General features: G+C 42.1%; 1 protein-coding gene across 1 annotated transcript in view; it reads left to right on the top strand.

Annotated features, from left to right (window-relative positions):
• The window catches only part of KCNU1 (potassium calcium-activated channel subfamily U member 1), a 146033-nt gene that overhangs the window by 9532 nt on the left and 111372 nt on the right, over positions 1 to 25129 (top strand). The window contains exons 3-10 of the mRNA XM_088832661.1: positions 8556 to 8617; positions 9951 to 10041; positions 11275 to 11386; positions 12261 to 12336; positions 14461 to 14536; positions 18621 to 18791; positions 19895 to 19986; positions 22375 to 22485. Coding sequence (XP_088688787.1) covers positions 8556 to 8617; positions 9951 to 10041; positions 11275 to 11386; positions 12261 to 12336; positions 14461 to 14536; positions 18621 to 18791; positions 19895 to 19986; positions 22375 to 22485 — 791 coding nt within the window. The remainder of the gene's footprint in view (positions 1 to 8555; positions 8618 to 9950; positions 10042 to 11274; positions 11387 to 12260; positions 12337 to 14460; positions 14537 to 18620; positions 18792 to 19894; positions 19987 to 22374; positions 22486 to 25129) is intronic.

Below are 25129 nucleotides of genomic sequence, written 5' to 3'. Positions count from 1 at the left end.
GTCTCTGCTTTTTAATATGTTGGTCACAGCTTTTCTTCCAAGGAGCAAGCGTCTTTTAATTTCATGACTGCAGTCACCATCTGCAGTGATTTTGGAGCCAAAAAAAAGTCTGTCACTGTTTCCATTGTTTTCCCATCTATTTGTCATGAAATGATGGGACCAGACGCCATGATCTTAGTTTTCTGAATGTTGAGTTTTAAGCCAATTTTTTCACTCTCCTCTTTCACTTTCATCAAGAGGCTCTTTAGTTTTTCTTCACTTTCTGCCATAAGGGTGGTGTCATCTGCACATCTGAGGTTATTGATATTTCTCCCAGCAATCTAGATTGAAGCTTGTGCTTCCTCTAGCCCAGCATTTCTCATGATGTATTCTGCATATAAGTTAAATAAGCAGGGTGGCAATATACAGCCTTGACGTACTCCTTTTCCTATTTGGAACCAGTCTGTTGTTCCATGTCCAGTTCTAACTGTTCCTTCCTGACCTGCATACAGGTTTCTCAAGAGGCAGATCAGGTGGTCTGGTATTTCCATCTCTTTCAGAATTTTCCACAGTTTATTGTGATCCACACAGTCAAAGGCTTTGTCATAGTCAAGAAAGCAGAAATAAATGTTTTTCTGGAACTCTCTGCTTTTTTGATGATCCAGCAGATGTTGGCAATTTGATCTCTGGTTCCTCTGCCTTTTCTAAAACCAGCTTGAACATCTGGAAGTTCACCGTTCATGTATTCCACAGTTCGTTTCCTCCTAAATCATGATGTTGGTCAATTTCCTGATCACTGGGCTTATTTTCATCGCTGGAACAGCTTGGATGAGCTTCGTCTTCCCGAGCTCATGCTTCTTCCCCAGTCAGCTCTGCAGAGGGCCACCAGTCGTCTTTCTTGTCAACCTGGAGTTCCCTGAACCGGGGACCTTGGCGGCCTCACCTGGGCAGGCGCAGCCTGGAAGCCACAGCATGGCACTGCGCATGCCCAGCGTGGTCCCACTGCGCCTGCGCAGCCTGCCCTGGCCAGTCATCTGGGCTGAGTGCTTTTCAACAGGTTATTCAGTTGAATTTCATTTATAAAAATTTCTTCCTCCGAACACGTCTTTGGTCACATCTCATAGGCCTTGGCAAGTGATGTTCTGGTTTTTAGAAATGCCTGATTCGTCTTTCAGTTCAGTTCAGTTCATTCGCTCAGTCGTCTTTAAGTTGTTTTAATTTTGATTTCCCGTTGGATTCATAATCTATCGAGAAGAGGTGTGGGTGCTTTTGTTTCCTTAGAAATGGAAGACTCTCTTTTCTATTTTGGTGAAATTGATGGGCCAAGAATATCACTGCCTTTATGATCTCTAGTTGATGAAATTTATGGGGAAATTCTTTGTTACCTAGTACGTGGTCAATTTTTATTACTGTGTAATGGACTTTTGAGAGAACGTGAATGGTTTAACATATAGACACTATAATTATGTGATATGTATTTTCCCTACACTTAATTAATTGCTGACTGCTTGAAAAGGGCATGTCAAAATTTTTCACTTATGATTTTATAGTTTTATCAAATATCTTGCATTTCTATCAGATTTAGAGCTAGATATTTTATATAGCAATGGCCAGCCACTCCAGAACTCTTGCCTAGAAAATCCCATGGATGGAGGAGCCTGGTGGGCTGCAGTCCGTGGGGTCGCTAAGGGTCGGACACGACTGAGCGACTTCACTTTCACTTTTCACTTTTACACATTGGAGAAGGAAATGGCAACCCACTCCAGTGTTCTTGCCTGGAGAATCCCAGGGACGGGGGAGCCTGGTGGGCTTCCGTCTATGGGGTCACACAGAGTCGGACACGACTGAAGTGACTTAGCAGCAGCATTTTATATAGCATCAATTGATGCATAGTTACCTATTGTATCTCTGTGGTCGACAGTGCATTTTACTAATATGAAAGATCCATTTTTGTCACATTGACTAGGTGTTTTTTGTCACATTGAATGGGGGGTTTTTGTAGTTGTTTTTTTGTTTGTTTTTTGTGTTTTTTTACTGCTGGGATATTTTAGGATATAATATTAGCATGTAACATTGCTTTCTTTCTATTCATACTTGATTGGGATGTCTTTGCCCAGCTTCTTTCAGCCTTTATGTCTTATTTCCTCTTGTGTTTGTCTCTTTAAATATCATGTAACTGGATTTTTGTGTTTATTGATTTAAGAATACATTTATTTGTTAATTTACCAGGAGAATTTAATCATTTTCCTTTATGGTGATCCGTTTCATTGGTCTTTATAATATTTAGAGATTGAATTTACTGCATAATCGTTCCGTTCCGTCGCTCAGTCGTGTCCGACTCTTTGCGACCCCGTGGACTGTAGCCTACCAGGCTTCTCCGTCCATGGGATTCTTCAGGCAAGAATAGTGGAGTGGGTTACCGTTTCCTTCTCCAGGGGATCTTCCCCGGACCCAGGGGTCGAACCCGGGTCTCCCGCATTGCGGGCAGACGCTTTAACCTCTGAGCCACCAGGGAAGCCCATCTATGGCTTAAGCAAACAAACGGGAGGTCTGTTATTAAGGAAAGGGAGAGTGGGCATTGGATAAACAACTAAGACCTTTGTAACATATTTGTTCCTTATCTTATTGGGGAGGTAAAATGACATAGTGATTGAGGATATTGAAAGACATGAACTTAAAACATTGGCTTCTGCACTTCATCTTGAGCAAATTAATTATTCCCAAACTGCGGACTTCTTTCATATAATGTGAATAACCTTCCTTAAAATGCTGCAGGGAGTATTGTAAACCCTTCGTTCAGTTCAGTTCAGTCACTCAGTTGTGTCTGACTCTTTGCGACTCCGTGGACTGCAACACACCAGGCTTCCCTGTCCATCACCAACTCCCGGAGTTTACCCAAACTCATGTCCATTGAGTCGGTGATGCCATCCAACCATTTTATCCTCTGTTGTCCCCTTCTCATCCTGCCTTCGATCTTTCCCAGCATCAAGGTCGTGGGTGTACTAAATACTGACAATTGGCTGATATCTATATTCCTTATTTGTTGAGGTGAGGGAAAGTTGCTCAGTTGTATCCAATTCTGCGACAGCATGGACTATACAGTCCATGGAATTCTCTAGGCCAGAATGCTGGAGTAGGTAGCCTATCCCTTCTCCAGCGGATGTTAGTGACCCAGGAATCAAACTGGGGTCTCCTACATTGCAGGTGGATTCTTTACCAACTGGTCCTTATCTGTTAGTTTTTATAAATTTTATTTCTTTTGCATTTTTGGGGTAATACAAATGGCATTTATTTTAAAATTCAAACTTTTCCAAAACTTAATTAGAAGAGTAGTCCTGTTTTTATAATTTTGCAAATGTCTTTACTGTCTGGTCTAGTTCAAGACAGCTAGAATCTTAAATGTGTTTCTACCGGCAGTATGTTGTTTTGAAACATACCAAGAAAACCCAGCTTCACGTAGGTCTGTAGTTAGAAAATAAAGGACCTCACAGATTTCCCTTGAGAAAGCTTTGGGATTCCTGGGGCTGAGTCCTCAGATCACACTTTGATAGTATGTGGAAGGGATGTGCAGTGCTGTTTTGGACCAGAGAGGGCAGAGGGCTTTACCTAGCTCTGGGCTCAGCCCCTGTCCCCTTCCCCCAGAGGCCTGTGTTTGCCTGTCAGCGTTAGCTTCTGGCCTGTGAGCTCTGCATCCATCAGCCCACAGCATCAAGGGGAGCCATCGGTGCCTCTCCACCCTCCCAGGTGAAGTGACTTAGCCTGCAGTGTTGCAGCTGGCTTGAGCATGTCATAAGCGGCCATGGAACAGCAAGCAGACCCACTGTTAGTGTTCCCATGACAGATTTCTGGGTTTCGGCTATCTTTTCTGCTTATCTGTTCTGGCTGTGGTTGTTGGTTTAAACCCCCTCAGTGTTAGTGAGAAGCCTCCAGCAGTTGGGCTGAATTCACTATGGTTGAGTCAATACACAAGTGGCCTCGTGAGTGTTGAAATTGTTGTTGTTGTTGCTTTGTCACTAAGTCGTGTCCAACTCTTTTGCAGCTCTATGGACTGTAGCCCACTAGGCTATTCTGTCCATGGGATTTCTCCGGCAAGAATATGGGAGTGGGTTGCCATTTCCTTCTTTGTCCTTTGCATCTTTTGACTTGGGTTTTTCCATTTTTAATAGAATATCATAAGCATTTCAGTAAATGAAGTTCAGAACAAGCTCCCCACCTTATTTCTCTCCAGTCATACTTCTGCATGTTTTACACCTGTGTACTGCTCTCCCAGGCGACTATTGTCGTATTTTTCCTCCACACCACCCCTCTTTCCTTCCTGAAATTGTTGAATTAATCTCAACATTCAGTTCCAGATTGCCACCGTTTTTTAGGGGTTTGGTTTTGTTTTTGGCAGTTAGCATTGTACAACTGGTTAGATTTCTTTCTTAATATTTTCTTTAGAGTTAAAAATTCCATTAATTTTACCTGTTTTATTAAGCATCACTTTTCTTACCTAACTTATTTTAACTTTCTTTTTTTTTTTCTTGAATACTTGCCATATTCATTTGCAAGGGAAATTGTAGGTGTGTACTTTCTGAATTCTTGGATGTCCAAAATTTTTTTTCTGTTGCTCTCAGAAGTAAACTATAATTTGGTTGGGTTTAGAATTCTTGGCTTGTAATCCTTTTCCCTAAAATCTCTGGAAGTGCTGTTCTGAAGTGTTGTAGCTCCTTAAGGATGCTTGCTAGATGCCATGACCTAGTTTCTGGTCTCTGAATCCCCTCTCTCTCCTCTGCTTTGCCAGGTGAGGCTAGTGCTCAGCAGCCACGGGTCCCTTGTCAGCTTCCTTGTGCTCTAGAGTAGGGGGAGGAACCGCTCCTTCTGTGTTTTTTCAGTCGCACTTCATCGATGTTTTTTTCACTCCAGCAGCCATGTTTGGTTTCCATTTCCAGTTTTTGCCAACGGTGCTGGAACCAAAGCTCACTCGCCAATCCAGCACACCTCCTCCCAAGTCTGAAGCCCACCTCCAAAGGGCACCTCTTTTAAGGTGCTAAATATTGAGAATCCTGACCTTTCTTTGTTGATCTCCCAGTACCTGGGTGTACAGCTTCTTGTGGTTACTGCCTGTGTTACCCCGTGTTCCTCTGCCTTTCCAACCCTCCAGTACTATTTCACAGATTTTTAGAATCTCACCAGGAACACTAATGGTAGTTCTGAAATGTTTGATTATATATTCTGTGTTCACTCTTTCACTGGAAGTTATTTCATCTGTTTTGTCTGCCCGATCCTCCTGTTTTCTTATCCTTTCTGTGTAATTGTTAATTTTCTGTTGTCTGCTCACATTCATAAAGGAAGATCTAGAGTTCATAGCGCCCCTTGTCAACTGCATTGGCGGCTGTTTGTATTTTGAAGACACCCATAACCATCCACCAGCTGAACAGGGGTTTTAAGCCCCACTGGGGCTTCCCAGTGGTAAAGAATCTTCCTGCCAGTGCAGGAGATAAGGGAGACACGAGTTCAGTCCCTGGGTTGGGAAGATCCCCTGGAGAAGGAAATGGCAACTGACTCTAGTATTCTTGCCTGAAAAACCCCATGGGTTTCTACCTACATGTGTGCATGCTCAGTCCAACTCTCTGAGACCCCAAGGACTGTAGCCTGGTAGAAATCATAGCCCAGATGGAGGGCTTCCTACCTCTCCCAGCCAGTCAGCACTTCCAGACTTTGCTCCTTCAACCCAAGGGAAATTCCTAAGTCTTCTCAGAATATCTCCCATTTTTACCTGAACAGCCTTCACAATCTGTTAGTTCCCAGAGCCTTATTCTGGTTTAGTACACATTTTGTGGTTTGTTACACGTAATTCTTGGATCATCCTTTTTATATTTGTGGCATGAAGTTCATGTTCTTCTTGGATAAAGCTAAAATTTCCCTCTTTTTTTAAATTTTATTTTTTATTTTATTTTATTTATTATTTTTTTTATTAATTTCTATGTTGTGGATTGCTGTAAATATATGGCCTTGCCACCATATTTCTGGAGGTTTGTCAATACATGATTTACACATGAATAATCACTTATGGAATTTAGCCTTGGAGAAAAATATGTAATTATATGTAAGGAGAAGAAAAAATATTTCATGAAAACTATTAATAATGTTTAATCTACTGATATATATATTTTATATATATTCACCCCCAACATTTCTTCCTGAGCTTCAGACTACATTTGTAACCAAATATCTCCATGAGACCCACTAACTTAGTGATGTCTCCATTGATTCGTGGTTCAGATGTTAAAATAGAACTGACAGTAAGAGTTGAGACCCCAAGAAAAATAGATGTCAGTAACTCCCAGTAAGCTACAGCTTCTGCCACTTACAAAGCAGTTGAAAGAAAACCATTTGAAAGTCTTAGCATCTTGACCAATCCCATGTAAATTAGGATAAATTGGAAACTGGAGGACTCTCTTGTTGTGGCGGGGTGGTGGGGGTAGGGGGGCATGGGGCTTTCCTCTCCTGGCAAGTGAGAGACCACTTAGAAACATCAGATTGCATCTCTCAGAACTTTGGGGATGCAGAAGCTGATGTCTGGTTCATTGGTGAAGAGAGGGGGCCACCCTGAAGATAATCTGTCCTTCTAGTGTTTCTTGGGGCAAAGGGTGCTCGAGCTGGTCCATGGGCCAGACATGGGTCACGGGGGAGAGTCTTCTTGAACCTGTCCAGGTAGGCATCTGGAGGGAGGAGTCCCAGCAGAATACAGGAGTGGGAGGCTCACTGAGAAAGGAGTTGTGAGCAGCCAGTGAGAGAAGATGCTTCCACTCAGCTCAGGAGAACCGCAGTGGGGACTCTCAGCAATTAAATATTATCTAGACGGCAGCCAGTCTGCTGCCTCCCCTTGCACTTCTGATTTCTGCAGTTGCTCTCCTTTTTTTCTTAGCACGCATCTTCTCACATATCACCTAAGGAGTGTGTTAATTACTTCATTGTCCAGACCCTACGCTCCATAAGGGCAGGGATCTTTGTGTATATTTTTGACAGATATATCCCAATCCCCAGAATGATTCTTGGGGCATGAGAGGTATGAAACAAATAGCCATTGAATAGGAATAGAAATTAAATTGGGATCTACAGAGCAATGGCTGGATGGCATCACTGACTCTGTGGACATGAGTTTGAGTGAGCTCCGGGAGTTGGTGATGGACAGGGAGGCCTGGCGTGCTGTGATTCATGGGGTCGCGGAGAGTTGGACACGACTGAGCGACTGAACTGAACAGAGCAATGAATCAACCCAGGAAAGCAAACAAACACCTCCCTTGCCTGGAGAGCCCAAGGGTGAGAGCCTAGTGATCTAACACCAGCCAAGTCCAACATTTTTGGCTATTTCCTGTCCTACTTCCCCTTTCGATTCCCTCCCTGACACTGACCTATGAATCTCAAGTCTCTAAAGGCCAGAGGCAGCCTAGTCACTAGGCTAGTAGGACTAAAAAACAAAAAAAGGTTAACAGAGAAAAGACATTGACAACTTTTCAAATACAGGTAGCCTGTCCAAGGGACACCTGAGTTGGAAGGGAGTGAAGCTTTAATTGTAAATAAAATTCTGAGTTTTACACTGGACTGAACATATATTTTTTTTAATGTTTGGAAACTAGAAATAACTGGTTATGTACAGTTGGCCTGAAAAATCACAGAGGCTGCAAAAGATTTCATCCAAATGCACTGAAGATTCTAAATGGGTCGATTTCTCATTGCATCCCACAAATCCTGAGTTTACAGAGCAGATACATTGGCAAGTTCAAGCACTCATTTTCTCTTCTCACTTTATAGCACATTCTCCCCTGTCAGAGTCTGATCGTCCTTTAGAGGAGCAGGTTTGGGACTGTTTCTTCTCTACCATCACCTGCAATTCAGAGTCCATATCCCTAATAAACTGAATAACACATATTAAGCACTTAATAAATATCTGGTAAATGAGTGAGTGAACGATAGGACTTCCAGAGTTCAGAAAACCTTAGGAGCAGCAGAAAGACCAATTGTTTATTCTGAAGTGTGTGAAGGTTAAAATTAAGGAAGTTATGGGAAGGTACAGGTTCATTTATTGATTATAGTAAAGGTCCAATCAGTTTATGTTTAAATATTTTTTAATTTTTAAAAATTTTATTCATTTATTTAATTTTTTATTGTGGTAAAATTCACATAACATAAAGCATATGATCCTAACCATACTCAGCTGTAAAGCTCAGTGGCACTAAGTACAGTCACATTGTCTTGCAACTCTCACGATCATCTCCCAAAATTTCACCTTCCTAAACTGAACCTCTGCCCCCATCAAACACTAACTCCCCATCCCCCATGCCCACCCCTCTCCCAGCACCTCCCAATGGACTTTCTGACTCTACGATTTCAACTTCCCCAGGCATCTCAAACAGCATTTGTCTGAACCAATCCATTTTTCTTGAATGAATGACTGAATGTGTGTAAAAATGGCCACAGGTATCTCGGGAAGGGAAAAAGGGAAAACACAATTTTGTTGGCATGTTTATTCATCTATGCTCATGTTAACAGAATGGATCTGTACATTTCTCTCTCTCTCTCTTTTTTCCTAGGTTATCCTTGTCTTTGTCCTGAGCATCGGGTCTCTTATAATCTATTTCATCAACTCTACTGAGTGAGTAAATTTCCCCAGTCTTGTCTGCTTATATCGGTAGGCTGCCAGCGAATTTGGAATTTTCTCTCAGGAATAATGTTTAATATACTTTCACAGATACTCACACACAGAAGCTCATAAAAAAGGATAAGTGTTTCGTTTCCCCCAGAAAGTACTAAACCCAACTCCACACACACACACACACACACACGCACACGCATGCATGCGTTTCCTCTGTATCCTGTTGTTCTGCACTGCTGGCAGCTGGGGTGCTGTGCATAAGACTGTTTTCGTTTCTGGGACTACAAGCTTCTAGCTGTTACCCCTCCTATGGACCCTTGAGGTGGGCCATACAGCCTTTGGGCTTCTTAGGTGTTGAAGCAGAAGTTCAGTAGGTGGTCCTGAGAAAGGAAAATGCTACACCTCATCAGGAACATAGGAGTACATTATCCTGTGTTCTTCCCTGCAGGCATTCCCTTCACTCCTGCCACAGTCAGGACAGCTTCTGGGACACAACCCAATGTAGTCTGAACTCCACGCTGATCCTCTGGGAACTATATTGGGTTCCAGCTAAAGTAAACTGAGATTACAGGGCCACACAAGTCAGGCAACTTCAGAGATCTTACAGAAACTAGTCATCTTTGCTGCGTGAATTCCTTACTGATGTATTAGGAACATTTTCTTGGAATTTGGTTCAGATCAGTTCATTTGACCTGGGGTGAGAAGGCAATGGCAACCCACTCCAGTGTTCTTGCCTGGAAAATCCCATGGATGGAGGAGCCTGGTAGGCTGCAGTCCATGGGGTCGTGAAGAGTTGGGCACGACTGAGCAACTTCACTTTCACTTTTCACTTTCATGCATTGGAGAAGGAAATGGCAACCCACTCCAGTGTTCTCGCCTGGAGAATTCCAGGAACAGGGGAGCCTGGTGGGCTGCCGTCTATGGGGTTGCACAGGGTCGGACACGATTGAAGTGACTTAGCAGCAGCAGCAGCTCTCTCTCAGAAGTATACTGAAGCCAAAATGTCCTGGCTGGGTAGACGGTCTTAGAGCCACATAACCTGTGTGCCGCTCAATCCCACTGATAAAATGGAAATGCAACCAACAAAGCCTATGAAAAGAAGAGCAGGTGATTCTCCTGCTTTTCTCAGCTCCATTCACAGTGCAGTGGTTTTCTTCATGCATACCTCTACACAAGAGAAAAGTAATTTCCTCGAGATGTGCACAGAAGAGTCTGGGTTGACCGTTCATGGTAAATAAATAGAAAACTGCCCACCTATTCTCTTTGTTGTGGCCTTTGCATTCACAGCTTTTAAAATGTCCATCTTTATAAACTGTCCTCGTTTCTTTTCTAGCCCAGTAAGAAGCTGTTCTTCGTACAAAGACAAAACCATCCCGATTGATTTGACCTTCAATGCTTTCTTTAGTTTCTATTTTGGGTTAAAAGTAAGTACCTAAACCTGTTGAATTTGGGAGTAAACAGAGGAACTCGACTGGCACATCAAAAAGAGATCTGTGTGATACAAGGAGATGCCTTCTTCAGACAATCTGCCTAGCCTCTCAGGCTGTACAGCCGGAGGGTCTGGGTCCGAAATTGCCAAAAGTTATAATGAGACCCCAAAACTCTTTCATGCACTTGAGCCTGTAAACCAGGCCAACAGTTTCAGCATGAGTGGAAAGGATTCCTTTAGAAAATATCATCGCCCTGTCACCCTGAATTTTTCTTATTGGCTTCCCACCTGCTGCTGAGTGAGAGCAACTAGTAATCACAAAATAGCAGAACCTAGGTAACACGCCTCTGAAAATGTCATCAGCTCCAGTGATGGCTTATGTGCCATATAACTCTATAAAATACTCTGTGCCTTTAATTTTGTTGTCTTCATATAGTCAGAAGTTCTTTCATTCCACAAGCAATTTTTGAGGGCCCACCCTAGATCTAGATTTTAGATTTATCTGTTCCATGTTTTAGAGAGATAAATATATATATGTGTACACACACTCTCACATATGTGTTTATATGCATATATACATGCAGATGTGTGTTCACATATATGTGTTATGTGTATAAATATGCATGTATATTTAAGGATATATATGTATTTCTATGACCTTGCTTCAAAACTTATTCAACCGCAATAGCCATCACAATCTTATTTTTATAGCAGATCCTCCCTTCTGGAAGTGCTTCCTTTCTTAATCTAAATAGGGAAATTCATAAACACAAGCCTTGGCCAGCCGAACCTATAGACCTTTTCTGTTGAAGACCATACATAAATATGCATTATCTATTGTGTGTGTGCTCAGTCAGTCGTGTTTGACTCTTTGCAACCCCATGAATTGTAGCCCGTCAGGCTCTGCTGTCGGATTTTTCCAGGCAAGAATACTGGAGTGGGTTGCCATTTCCTCCTCCAGGGGATCTTCCTAATCTCGGGATCGAACTTGCATCTCTTGTCTCTTCTGCGTTGACAGGCAGATTCTTTACCACTGTATCACCTATATAGTTATATAAATACATATGAATGTATATGCATATATATACATATAAAATGTATGTATGTGATAGAATGAGGTCAGAGCTTCAGTTAATGAATGAAAAGTACCTGAAAGAAGCCCATTCTGTGTTCACTGTAAATTTTTTTAGGGTAACAGAATTTAGGGTCTTGTGCTTTTATTTCATAGTTTCTGGCAGCAGATGACAAGGTCAAGTTCTGGTTGGAGATGAATTCGATTGTAGACATCTTTACCATCCCACCCACTTTTATTTCTTATTATTTGAAGAGCAACTGGCTAGGTAAGTGAATTGTGGGAATCAGAAGCTATTTCCAAAATTTAAAAAAAAAAAGCACCCTCAACATTCATTCCTAAGTATTCTTTATTTTCTTTCAAAGCCTGTGTATGCTCAGTCGCTCAGTCCTGTCTGACTCTTTGCAACCATATGGACGGTAGCCCGCCAGGCTCCTCTGTCCATGGGATTCTCCAGCAAGGATACTGGAGTGGGTTGCCATGCCCTCCTCCAGGGGATCTCCCTGCCCCAGGGATCGAACCCGCATCTCTTCCATCTCCTACATTGGCAGGTGGATTCTTTACTACTGCGCCACCTGGGAAGCCCACATTTAAAGCCTAATTGCCATTTAAAAAAATTCCTTACCTTGTTTGTATGGTTTTGCAATGTATTTTCAGAACTCGTTTTTTGTCAGTTTTTATGTAATCATATTATTTATTATCTACAAAAATATTCCTTACTGATGCTCCTATCAAACCACATAAATGCAAACAGCATGCGAGCCCTGGGGAGCGTATCACAGAGATTCTGCAGTCAGGAGTTTAAGTGGTTTACGGATCATTTGCTCTCCATTCTAAAAAAGAGTTAAACAGAGTAAAATGTGAGTTGTGCTTATTACATGCTTTGTGGCAATCATAATTCTCAGCAGCACTTTGAGGTGGGTGCCATTATAATTCCCATTTTACAGATCAGGAATCAGAGGCGCTAAGGGTGTTGCTTTAGATGATAATAGCCATTAAGTGAAGCAGGATTTGAACTAGTCCTCATGGTCTTAAACCGATGACATTGTGATATATTTGAGCATTTCAGGGAGAGAGAGAACATGAACAGTCCTAGGTATGGGGTAGTTCAGACTGCAGCTTTCTTTTTTGATTGCTTTTAGGTTTAAGGTTCTTACGAGCATTGCGGCTGCTGGAACTCCCTCAAATCTTGCAAATTCTGCGTGTCATCAGCACCAGGTAAATGCCAGCCCTGCCCCAAGTATGCCTTACTCATTTGGATTAGGAAATTCAAATGTTAACTGAACCTTCAACTCAGCTCATTTCCCATCAGAAACTTCAGCGCAAACATCGTGAAATCCCTCACTTCCCAAGGTAGCATCCGCTTGCGTTTCTCCCATTGCGTTAGCCTCACACACTGGCTGGAAGTTTGCAATCATCTTAGAGAGTTTGTTTCTTCTTTGTTTCTTGGACTTGCAACGTGTCCGTGCATTTAGGCTTTAACTCTTGCCCCTCCCCCCAAGTTTTTTTCTTAAAGCAATTCATACAAAATAGACTTTAAAATAATGACTGTTATAGGAGACAAAGATCACATAATGATCAAAGAGACACACACTAGATAATGATCAAAGGTTCACTTCAAGAACGTATGAGTTGTACACAGGTATGTACTCAACATAGGAACACATCAATACTTAAGACAAATGCTGCTGCTGCTAAGTCGCTTCAGTCGTGTCCGACTCTGTGCGACCCCATAGACGGCAGCCGAGCAGGCTCCGCCGTCCCTGGGATTCTCCAGGCAAGAACACAAATGCTAACAGCCATAAAAGGGGAAATCAACAGTAACACAATAATAGTGGGGGAACTTTAACACCCCGTTTGTGCCCATGGACAGGTGATCTAGATGGAAAGTTAATAAGAAAACATAAGCCTTGAATGATGCATTAGACCAGACAGACTTAATATTTATGGGGCATTCCATCCCAAAGCAGCAGAATACACTTTCTTCTCAAGTGCACCCAGAACATTCTCCAGGGTAGATCGCATCTTGGGTTACAAATCAAGCCTCAGTAAATTTAAGAAAACTGAAATCATATCCAGCATCTTTTCCGACCACAACGCTATGAGATTAGAAGTCAATTACAGGGGAAAAAAAAAAACTACAAATAACACAAACACATGGAAACTAAACAATATTTTACTAAATAATCAGTGGATCACCAAAGAAATCAGACACTTTAATTCTACACATTTGTTGTTATGAAATATACCACAGGCATCACCAACTCTGTGGACATGAGTTTGAGTGGACTCCGGGAGTTGGTGATGGACAGGGAGGCCTGGCGTGCTATGATTCATGAGGTCGCGGAGAGTCGGACACGACTGAGCGACTGATCTGATCTGATCTGATCTAAGAATGTAAGACAGTTTCTCCAAGCCTGAGAGCTGTCCAATAGCAGCAATGAACTCATTGTTACAGAAATAGAACCATTTAAATGTCTCCACAAAATTGAAATTACAGTTAAAAAACAAACGAACAAAAAACCCAAATATTGGGTTGGCCCAAAAGTTCGTTAGGGTATTTCTGTAACATCTTACGGAAAATTCTGAACAAACCTTTTGGCCAACCCAGCACCTTTAAGCACCAGTCCTATTAAAGCTGTAAGCATTTTGGTCTAACATTACGTACGCACCATCTCCATGACTCTGCGTTCTCACTAGAAGCATCATCAAATAGTTCTGGCCAGCCGGGTCTCACTGCTAAGAGTTGATGCTTTATGGAGAAAGGGCTGTTTTTGTGGGACAGGCAACCTTGCTGAGAACCCCAGAGATTTCAGCTAAACTCAGAGGCTTTCCTCAGGAGACAGGAGCTTGTTTGATCTTCTTCCTCCAAGGATCCTCTTGTGAGTTTAGCCTTATGGAGCTTCACTTCTGTAATCCACTTCCATTTCTTCATTTAATCCATTTCTTCATTAATCCATTTCTTCATTTCTATGATCCACTCAAAATTTCATTTTGCAGGTCCACTCTCTGGCTCCTTGGGACTCTGCCTTTGGTCATTATAATATCAGGCCAGGGATCATCCCCCAGAATCTACCAAGGGTTTTGAACAAGAGTGTGTCACGGGGCTATGCTTCTCCAAGTGTAAGGTGTATACGCATAAGGAGAGGGGATCGGGAATATTGCAGATCAGAGATCAAGGCAGGGCCTGGGACTCTGCATTTCCAGGATGCTCCCAGGGGAGGTGTATCATTGCTCCAGGTCCAGAACTAATCTCTGAGGAGCAGGAGTTTAGAGGATGAGGTATTTGTATTGTTCTGGAACCTGTCAGAGCCCAGCAACACTCTCTCTTTCTTCCCCTAGCAATTCAGTGAAGTTTTGCAAGCTGTTATCCATCGTTCTGAGTACCTGGTTCACGGCTGCAGGATTCATTCACCTGGTGAGCATCTCATCCAACCCCCTGATGTTGCTGGTGAGCATGCATGTCTTTTCTGTGAAGAATGGAGGCAAACCTCCCAAGCTACTGTCTCCATCACTGTAATCAGCGTGAGGTCTATCTTTTTACCTCCTTTGGGGTTTTCTCCACCCCGTATTTCTCACAAGCATGTAACTCCTACACTCACAGTATCGATGTGTCTTCTCCAAACTCTCAAAACCTGCTCTTAGAGAAGGATTTAATAAGGTCATTCATCTAAGGTGTAAGCAATAGGTAAAATGTATCACTGTATCATAGGGTTTCCAGCAATTTAAAAAAGAATAAAGGATCAGAGAAATAAAGAGATAAATAATAAAGACATAAATAATAAAGACATAATAAATAATATTATAAATTATAATGAATGTTATAAATTATAAATCACATATTGTATACTTATATATAATGTAATAATATAAATAGTAATGCATGTTTAGTCGCTCAGTCATGTCCGACTCTTTGTGACCCCATGGACTTAACTTTCCCATATGGAGCCCGCCAGGCTCCTCTGTCCATGGGATTCTCCAGGCAAGAATACTGGAGTGGGTTGCCATTTACTTCTCCAATAAATAGTGATAAATGATATAAATATCATTCTATAAAATAAATAGATAAAGAAATACAGGGTCAGAGAGAATTTCATACTTAGAAAAGCTGGAGAGGTGCAGGGGGAGCAGTTGCTGAGTTGCAAAGGGGAGTTTGGGGACTTTCTTGGTTCTCCTGGAATCAATCTGTGTACACAACTGCCTCCTTTGTCTGCAAGAAACATTAGTTCTCATCTCACGTAATCAGCAACATAATAAATGGATTTCAGCAATAGGAGAGAAACTCCTGGACTTTACTGCTCCAAGAAAGTTAAGGAGAGGTCATTAGAAAATGCAGAAGTTAAAGTGGGCTGCTAAAAGCTTGCATAAGCCTTTGAGAAAAGCAAAACAAAAACAGAGCAGAAGTCTTTTTCCACTTGAGCTCTTCTCTCAAAAATCCATTTCAAAATAACAAAAAAAAGGAAAAAATAAGTAAAAAAACCCAAAACTTAGCCATGTTCAGTTCATCATGGAAAATGTCAAAAACCAAATGTGTTTGGTGTTTCAAGAAACGAACTACTATGCACAAAATAGGCAAGCAAGAAGTATTTACTTTATAGGACTCCCCAGGAGGCGCTAGTGGTAAAGAACCCACCTGCCAATGCAGGGGATGAAGGAGACATGGATTCGATCCCTGGTTCGGGAAGGTCCCCTGGAGAAGGAAATGGCAACCCACTCCAGTATACTTGTCTGAGAAATCCCATGGACAGAGGAGCCTGGTGGGCTACTGTCCATGGGGTCACAAAGAGTTGGGCACAACTGAGCAGATTTATATATATATATATATATATATATATATATATATATATATATTTACTTTGTAGCACAGGGAGTTATATTCATTATCTTGTAATAACCTATAATGGAAAATTATCAGAAGAAGATCACTGAATCACTGCAATGTACACCTGAAATGAACACAATATTATAAATCAACTGTACATCAATTGAAGAAGAAAGGAAATATGAAGGCTGCCACATCCTTCCTCCTCTTGCAGGCAGGAGACGGTTTTCCCTGAAAAGTGTTACCATAGTAAAGGTAGATTCCTACATCTAGAAGGTCAGCCCAAGGGCGTGGGTCCACCCTGGGAGAAGCAGTCACCAGTGTCCCTGTAGAGACCTGTTGGCCCTCACAGAACAGATGGCAAGAGAATGCGAAAGGAGAAGCCATGGTAACGGGTGTTTGTTTTTGTTTGTTTTTGTACTCTTGCCTGGAAAATCCCATGGACGGAGGAGCCTGGTAGGCTGCAGTCTGTGGGGTCGCTAAGAGTCGGACACGACTGAGTGACTTCACTTTCACTTTTCACTTTCACACATTGGAGAAGGAAATGGCAACCCACTCCAGTGTTCTTGCCTAGAGAATCCCAGGGACAGGGGAGCCTGGTGGGCTGCCGTCTATGGGGTCGCACAGAGTCGGACACAACTGAAGTGGCTTAGCAGCAGCAGCAGCAATTACCAGGTTGAATGGGGCCTGCAGGCCTATTTATTGGCCCTAACATGTTTGCATTTTGTGATGCTATTTTTGTGTTGGCTGCTAATCTTTTTATTTTTATTTAATTTATTGATTTAATTGGAGGCTAATTACTTTACACTATTGTAGTGGTTTTTGCCATACACTGACATGAATCAGCCATGCGTGTACATGTGTTCCCCATCCTGAACCCCCCTCCCACCTCCCTCCCCATCCCATCCCTCAGGGTCATCCCAGTGCACCCGCCCTGAGCACCCTGTCTCACGCATCAAACCTTGACTGGCGATCCGTTTCACATATGATAGTATGCATGTTGCTAACTTTTTAAAAAGGAAGTCACATTAAAAACCCGGATTTCTGGGTTCTTTGCAAAAACACAAGGTTCTGGCAACCTGCTCTCCAAAGGCCATCGGCAGTCCTAGTTGATTAGCTGCACCCTGTGCATACCACAAAGCTTCCCAGGTGACGCTAGTGGTAAAGAACCCACCTGCCAATATAGGAGACCTCAGAGATGAGGGTTTGATCCCTGGGAAGGTCTCCTAGAGAAGGAAATGGCAACCCACTCCAGTATTCTTGCTAGGAGAATCCCGTGGACAGAGGAGCCTGGGGTCTCAAAGAGCTGGACATGATTGAAAAGACCTAGCACAAATGCCATTGCCTCAGTTACTCTTTTTGTTTAATGTAAAAAAAAAAATCTGATAAACTTAGTTTCCTTAAAACATGAAGACAGGAGGAACTAAGATCCTGCATGTGTATGCCCTCCCCACCCGCAAAAAAAGTGAAGACTAATCGGGAAAATCATAGGAAACATTTATCAGAGTTGCTTTTTTAAAATTGAAGTATAGTTTCCATACAATATTATATAATTTGCAGCTGTACAATATAGCGATTCACAATTTTTAAAGATGATGCACCATTTACAGTCATATCCAACTCTTTGCGACCCCAGGCTCCCCTGCCCATAGGATTCTCCAGGCAAGAATACTGGAGTGGGTTGCCATTTCCTTCTCCTGAAGATCTTCCCAGGGATCGAACCCATGTCTCTTATGTCTCTTGCATTGACAGGTGGGTTCTGTACTTCTAGTGCCACCTGGGAAGCCTTCAATATAGCAATTCACAATTTTTAAAGATTATGCTCCATTTATAGTTACTGTAAAACTTTGGCTCCATCCCCCATTTTATACAGTGTATCCTTGCAGCTTATTTCAGAGTTATACTTTTTAATCACTGAAAATATTTTTCCAGAGAGAGAGGAAACATAATCTGGAAAGTTTGTTTCCTCTTCCTTATACACCAGCATCCCTGTGCATAAGCTCCCTGAAATGAAGTGCCCGTGTATCTGTGTATTTCCTCACGATGATCCTGATCTGTTGTAAAATGAAAATGAATAATAAGTGCTCAGCCTGACAGCCTCCAAGTCCCATGGCTCCACGGCTGGATGATGCACCCACAGGAAAGGAAAAGAAAGGTTGTCAGCCGTTTTCTCCAGAGAGCATCCCCTTGTGGGCTCAGGTTACATGCCCCCTCAGATCTGAGCAATAATCACAAGGAAGAGACACATGGGTTCACAATCACTACCCACGATCTGCACACCCTTCACAGCAACCTGGGAATCATGTACTATTTCATTTGGATTGAATTAATGCTAAAGCGGAAACTCCAATACTTTGGCCACCTCATGCGACGAGTTGACTCACTGGGAAAGAGTCTGATGCTGGGAGGGATTAGGGGTAGAAGGAGACGGGGACGACAGAGAATGAGATGGCTGGATGGCATCACCGACTCGATGGACATGAGTTAGAGTGAACTCCGGGAGTTGGTGATGGACAGGGAGGCCTGGTGTGCTGTGGTTCATGGGGTCGCAAAGAGTCGGACACGACTGAGCAACTGAACTGAACTGAAGTGAAACAAATCCAGTGTTTTGCTTTTTCTTTATAAACTTTCCCTTGGAGTCTATTTACAGACCTTGCCTGAGTCTTCTCTCTTTGGACAGGTGGAAAACTCTGGTGATCCTTGGCTCAAAGGGAGAAATTCACAGAACATTTCATACTTTGAGTCCATTTACCTGGTCATGGCAACAATGTCGACTGTCGGGTTTGGAGATGTGGTACCCAGGACATCCCTAGGACGGACTTTCATCATAGTCTTCACCCTCGGGAGTTTGGTGAAGAATATTTCCTATATCTTTTGAGTATCACTATATAAACCCAAAACATTTGGTTAATGGGGAGAAATAAAGTGATGCAGGTTTAAGAGCAAGTGTTGCATTGTTCAGAGCAGGTGTCAAATGAAAATGAAGAGATAAGTGAATCCCGTGTTTTTCAGATTGCATCTTCTGGAACCCATGACATAGTTGCTTGATTGCCAGGGATGAAGGTAATAGACAGAGGAGAGCAGACCTTCCTAATTAGCCTCTACACTGATCTGAGCAACCTCATCTTCTTTCATCTTTTGCCCATCAGATTAAAGTCTTTCTTCCAAGGAGGAAGGGGACTTGAGGTTTGATCTGCTGCATGTAGTGTTCTTTCCAGCTCAGATGAGTAAGCTCTCTCCACACCAACATTTTACTACAGATAAAGGAACATCTGTGCTTGGTTCAGGAGTGTTTCCAGGACAAAGGAAGCCTCCTTTCTTAGTGACTTTAATTTTAATTCTTTAAGGACCATCCCAGAGTTCTCCAGTCTACCTTTCTTTTTTTAACTTTTTATTTTGTAATGGAGTATAACAGATTAACAACGTGGTGATAGTTTTAGGTGGACCACAAAGGGACTCAGCCATTCATATACATGTACCCTTTCTCCCCCAAACTCTCCTCCCATCCAGTCCAGTCTATTTTTCTGACATCCCCCTGTCCACATAATTGTTCCATCCCCTCATTTCTATCATTTCCCCTTAGTGGGGTTCCACTCTGTCCCATATCTTTTTTTTCCCCCAAAGCCCCAAATAGGATCAAATGGAAGAGTAAGAAGGGCTGTTATAAGGGCAGGACCAGATGGATGGGGAGGTTGTCTTACTGCTTTCATCTTTGCTTTCATCTTTTTGAAGGTTGAAATGCATTCTGTTGAATTTTAACCAAATCCAAAGCCTGAAGTAAAGGAATCAATTTCTTTAAATTTTAAACTGTGCTTTTAAAAGCACAGTTCATAGTCATGTCTTTGTTATAAGAAAGAACATTTTATGGACCTTCTTTCTCCTTTGTCATCTTGGACTCTTGGAGTATCCTTGGACATAGTTAGACCTAAGGTTTTATTTGCTGATCATTTCTAGGTACTGTTCGCCAACTACGTCCCCGAAATGGTGGAACTTCTTGCCAACAAGAGGAAATATACCAGTACCTATGAAGTGGTCAAAGGGAAGAAGTAAGTCGCTTTAGGGGAATAATTTCTGCAGTTTGAGATACTCTGCTGGTCACTGTCTTTTTCTGAACACTATTGCCTGGCCTAGGTGGATATGTGGGCAAGGTCCTCACTCACTGAAAGAGGGCTGTGCTAGAATAGATACCATGAGAAGATCGCATTTGCCACTTGGATCGCATATCTAGAGATACATAAGAAAATTAAATAAGTTAAAATTATTACAGATATGTTGTCATTTGGTATCAAATGTTGATTGTGCCAGTATTTGCACATTGCTTATCATGACTGTTCTCTTAGATCCATTACTAATGGTTTTATTCATTCTAATCATGTGGTTGACTCATGCCTAACTTTACATAGTGGATCAAGTTAAAGTCGTGGTTTGAACTGAAAACAATTCAATTCAGTTGTCTCAGCCCAAACTCCCCTCAAGCTGGTGGGGCTCGTGACAGAAAGAGGTTTGCTCGAGTGAGGAGGAATTTCTTATCTCCAGTCCTTCACAGATCACCTGTTCTGTCCACACCCCAGCCATTTGTTCCCAGGAGTGAAGTGGAGTCAGAGTTACTTTTACACAATTTCTCTGTGGATGTATGTTACCTCCATTGCCATCATGGTTTTTCACACCTAAGAGGAAGGTTAAACCAGTCCATCCTAGAGGAAATCAACCCTGAATATTCATTGAAAGGACTGATGCTGAAGCTGAAACTCCAATACTTTGGCCACCTGATGTGAAGTGCTGACTCATTGGAAAAGACCCTGATGCTGGGAAAGATTGAAGGCAGGAAGAGAAGGGGGTGGCAGAGGATGAGATGGTTGGATAGCATCACTGACTCAATGGACATGAGTTTGAGCAAACTCTGGGAGACAGTGAAGGACACGGAAGCCTGACATCCTGCAGTCCATGAGGTCTTGGAGAGTTGAACATGGCTTAGTGACTGAACAAGAAGGAGATAATGAATTGGAGATCTTAAATTTTGGAACAATTCTTACCTGCTGTTGAGGAAAGAGACACAGTGGAGATGAGCTCCTGTGGAAGGTTGTCTTAACACAGTTGGATAAAAACCAAGATTGACTCAGGAGTAGGAAGAGAAAATAAAAAACCAAGATGAATAAAAAACAAATATTGAAAACAATGAAATGAACTTGATAAGCCAAAATCTGACCTGGCTCATCTGAAGGAAGGGATACAACACGCCAAGTCAGTCAGTGAGTCTGAGAAATTTAAGTTTGAGGCTAAAGTTAGACTTTCAGCTTTCTTACATAATAATGGGGGTGGAGTGGAATAGCTTCCTTATGTATACTAAGCCTAAGGAAACTGACAGCTCTTTTTCACCGTAAAGGTAACATGCATAGATTTGTGGGCCTCTCCGAGATGTCTCTCCACTGGACTCACTTTTTTTGTGACTACTGGGTAATTTTAGGTACAGAAGATAAACCAAAATAACCTGGATTCTGGTGCTGCTCAACCATCGTATGTGACTGTGGGAAAATCAGTGAGCCTTTCCGATGATTAGTTGTTCATCAGTGAAAAAAGACTACACCAGCCAATCAGGAGTCCAGTGGAAAATCAAGTGTCATGAACACACGTACAAGTCCATCATAGGTTGTAAATAAGCAGGAAAAATCTAGCGGTTGCAGTAGTTGTCCTTGTATGCCTAAAAAGTTAGGTGCAATTCAAAGTATAGAATCATTCCCTACAGAATCTGAGGCTGCTTTTGCATATTAGAGATGCAGTCCTTGGTGTTTTTAAACTTAAAACCTGGGTGGAACATATACCAGCTTTATTTAAAACTAAGTTTAAGCTAAGTTCAGTTCAGTTCAGTCGCTCAGTCATGCCCAACTCTCTGCGACTCCACAGACCGCAGTACGCCAGACCTCCCTATCACCAAATCCCGGAGTTCACTCAAACTCATGTCCATCTAGTCGGTGATGCCATCCAGCCATCTCATTCTCTGTTGTCCCCGTCTCCTCCCACTCTCAATCCCTCCCAGCATTAGAGTCTTTTCCAGTGAGTCAACTCGTCGCATGAGGTGGCCAAAGTACTGGAGTTTCAGCTTCAGCATCAGTCCTTCCAATGAATATTCAGGACTGATCTACTTTAGGATAGACTCGTTGGATCTCCTTGCAGTCCAAGGGACTCTCAAGAGTCTTATTCAACAACACAGTTCAAAAGCATCAATTCTTCGGCGCTCAGCTTTCTTCACAGTCCAACTCTCACATCCATACATGACCACGGGAAAAACCATAGCCTTGACTAGATGGACCTTTGTTGGCAAAGTAATGTCTCTGCTTTTTAATATGATGTCTAAGCTACGAGTCCATGTCTAAATCTAGACTGTAAGATACTCCTGTTCCTGGGATGACCCACCCCACCTTGTCCTTACTTTCTAGGTTCATCGTGGTGTGTGGAAACATCACTGTGGAGAGTGTGACGGCTTTCCTGAGGAACTTTCTCCGCCACAAAGCAGGGGAGATCAACACTGAGATTGTTTTCCTGGGAGAGTAAGTATGTCTCTATGGCCCATGAGCAGGGGATACTTAAAATATGTACGAATATTTTTAATGGCAGAAAATTTCCCTTACGGCCTTGATCTTTAAAAGTAGGAAGTAATTAATTAGCAAAAAGTAAAGAAAAAGCAGTTCATGACCAGAGTTAACCTATGAAAATATTATTCTGGACTATATCTTGCCAGATTTTTTTTCTGTACAGGTTCTAATATTATTTAAGTGTTTGAAAAATACTGATACTGCGAAAAGCTGAAGGCAAGAGGAGAAGGGAGCGCCGGAGGATGAGGTGGTTAGATTGCATCACCAACGCAGTGGACATGAATTTGAGCAAACTCTGGGAGAGCGTGGAGGACAGAGGAGTCGGGAGTGCTGCAGTCCGTGGGGTCACACAGAGTCAGAACCAACTTAGCCACTGAATAACCACAACAATAACACGTATTATTACGTATAGCCATAATTTTGTGCGCTAGTCTGGTGCAATTCATGATGATTATTCTGTCAATTCTCAGAATTGCAAATGCAGAATTCAGCTAGACACAGAAAGTGTTGTTTGATGGTGATGAGTTTGTTCAGTGGTTTATCTTTTTACGACCAGAGTCCAAGTCAAACATTTTGTGAAACACTGGGAAGTGCCTTTTTAACACAAAGGAGTTTTAAGCAGGCAAAATGGTTTCTAATTGTTTTGTATTTACAATTTTGGTTCCTAATGAGGTTGAGCAATTTTTGTGTTTTGATGGTTTGCTGATTTTTTGGAATTCTCTTCATTTATTTTGTTTTCTTTTATATAAGGAGGGTTGTCTGTTACTTTACTGACTTCTAAGCACTTAGTATACTTTTGTATTAGCTTCTTTGTGTCATAGGTTGTAAATTTCCCTCCCCTTTTGTCTTTTAATTTTTGTGTGTGCTTCTATCGTAATGAAGAAGCATTCAATTTACACAGACTCCAATCTATCAACTATTTCCCTTTTGACTTCTTGCTTTTCTGATGTTCTTAAATCTGTCTGTTCTAAAGTTAAGTAACTATTTCTTAAGATTTTTAGGTTTTTATATTAAAATATTTTGTATTTAAGCTCTCTGGAATTGACTTTGTGTAATGTGTAGGCAGGGCTTCACAGATGGCTCAGTGATTAAAAAAAAAAAAGAAAATTCCACCTGCCAATGCAGGAGATGCAAGAGACATGATTCAATCCCTGGGTTGGAAAGACCCCCATGGAGAAGGAAATGGCAACCTGCTCTAGTATTCTTGCCTGGTAAATCCCAGAGACAGAAGAATCTGGTCTGCTACAGTCCACGGGTTGCAAAGAGTCGGACACGACTGAGCACGCACACATGTGAATATGTAGGGAACTAACTTCTTTATTTTTCTAAACTGTCAATCTATTATCCAGACATCACTCACTAATGTCAGCCAGCTATGAGATGACATTTTGGTCTTATCCATGATTGCATGTCGGGTCACCTCAGCCTTCTTCATGCCTTTCATAGTTGAACACCATACTCTTTACATTATGACACCTTCAACCAACCGTTACCTTGGGCTCTCGGGTATGAGATGACCAGTAAGCCTTCTGAATTCCTTTATGGTGCTGTGGATAGACAGCCAAGAGTTCTGCTTCAGGATCATTGTCATGCCTGTCTTTTCAGTAATTTTGCGTTGCTAGGACCCTTATTTCAGAGAAGGCAGTGGCAACCCACTCCAGTACTCTTGCCTGGAAAATCCCATGGATGGAGGAGTCTGGTAGGCTGCAGTCCATGGGGTCACCAAGAGTTGGACACAACTGAGAGACTTCACTTTCACTTTTCACTTTCACTCATTGGAGAAGGAAATGGCAACCCACTCCAGTGTTCTTGCCTGGAGAATCCCAGGGACGGCGGAGCCTGGTGGGCTGCCGTCTATGGGGTCACACAGGGTCGGACACAACTGAAGTGACTTAGGAGGAGGAGGAGGAGGAGGAAACATAAGACTGTTCTATACACCTGTGTCTCTTTTGCTGTCTCGTATACAGGGTTATCATTACCATCTTTCTAAATTCCATATATATGAGTTAGTATACTGTATTGGTGTTTTTCTTTCTGGCTTACTTCACTCCCCCTGTATACGAGACAGCAAAAGAGACACAGGTGTATAAAATAGTCTTATGGACTCTGTGGGAGAGGGCGAGGGTGGCATGATTTGGCAGAATGGCATTGAAACATGTATATTATCATATGTGAAACAAATCACCAGTCCAGGTTTGACGTATGATACAGGATGCTCGGGGCTGGTGCATGAGGATGAACCAGAGGGAGGATAAGGGGAGGAGGGAGGTGGGAGGGGGGTTCAGGAAGGGGAACTCATGTACACCCGGGGCGGATTCATGTCAATGTATGGCAAAACCAACCAATAAAATATTGTAAAATAATTAGCCTCCAGTAAAAATAAATAAATAAAACATAGTAAACAAACAAAAGACCCAGAGTGTTAAAACCAGTGATAAAAGGCTAATAATTGTAGTCCAGTTGAGACAGAGAGAAAATCATTAAGTGTGTGGAAATTTACATCTTTTACCCACTGCTGTATTCTCATAGAACAATGTAGGTTAATGTAGGTACTTGTTAAGATAATGATTGAAATGTCTTAAATGTTGCGAGTTGCCTG

This window comes from Moschus berezovskii, chromosome 26 (assembly GCF_049115385.1).
Source record: "Moschus berezovskii isolate FMDL1 chromosome 26, NW_MosBer_1.0, whole genome shotgun sequence".
Taxonomy (NCBI): Eukaryota; Metazoa; Chordata; class Mammalia; order Artiodactyla; family Moschidae; genus Moschus; species Moschus berezovskii.
This window is presented reverse-complemented; position numbering and strand designations above follow the sequence as displayed.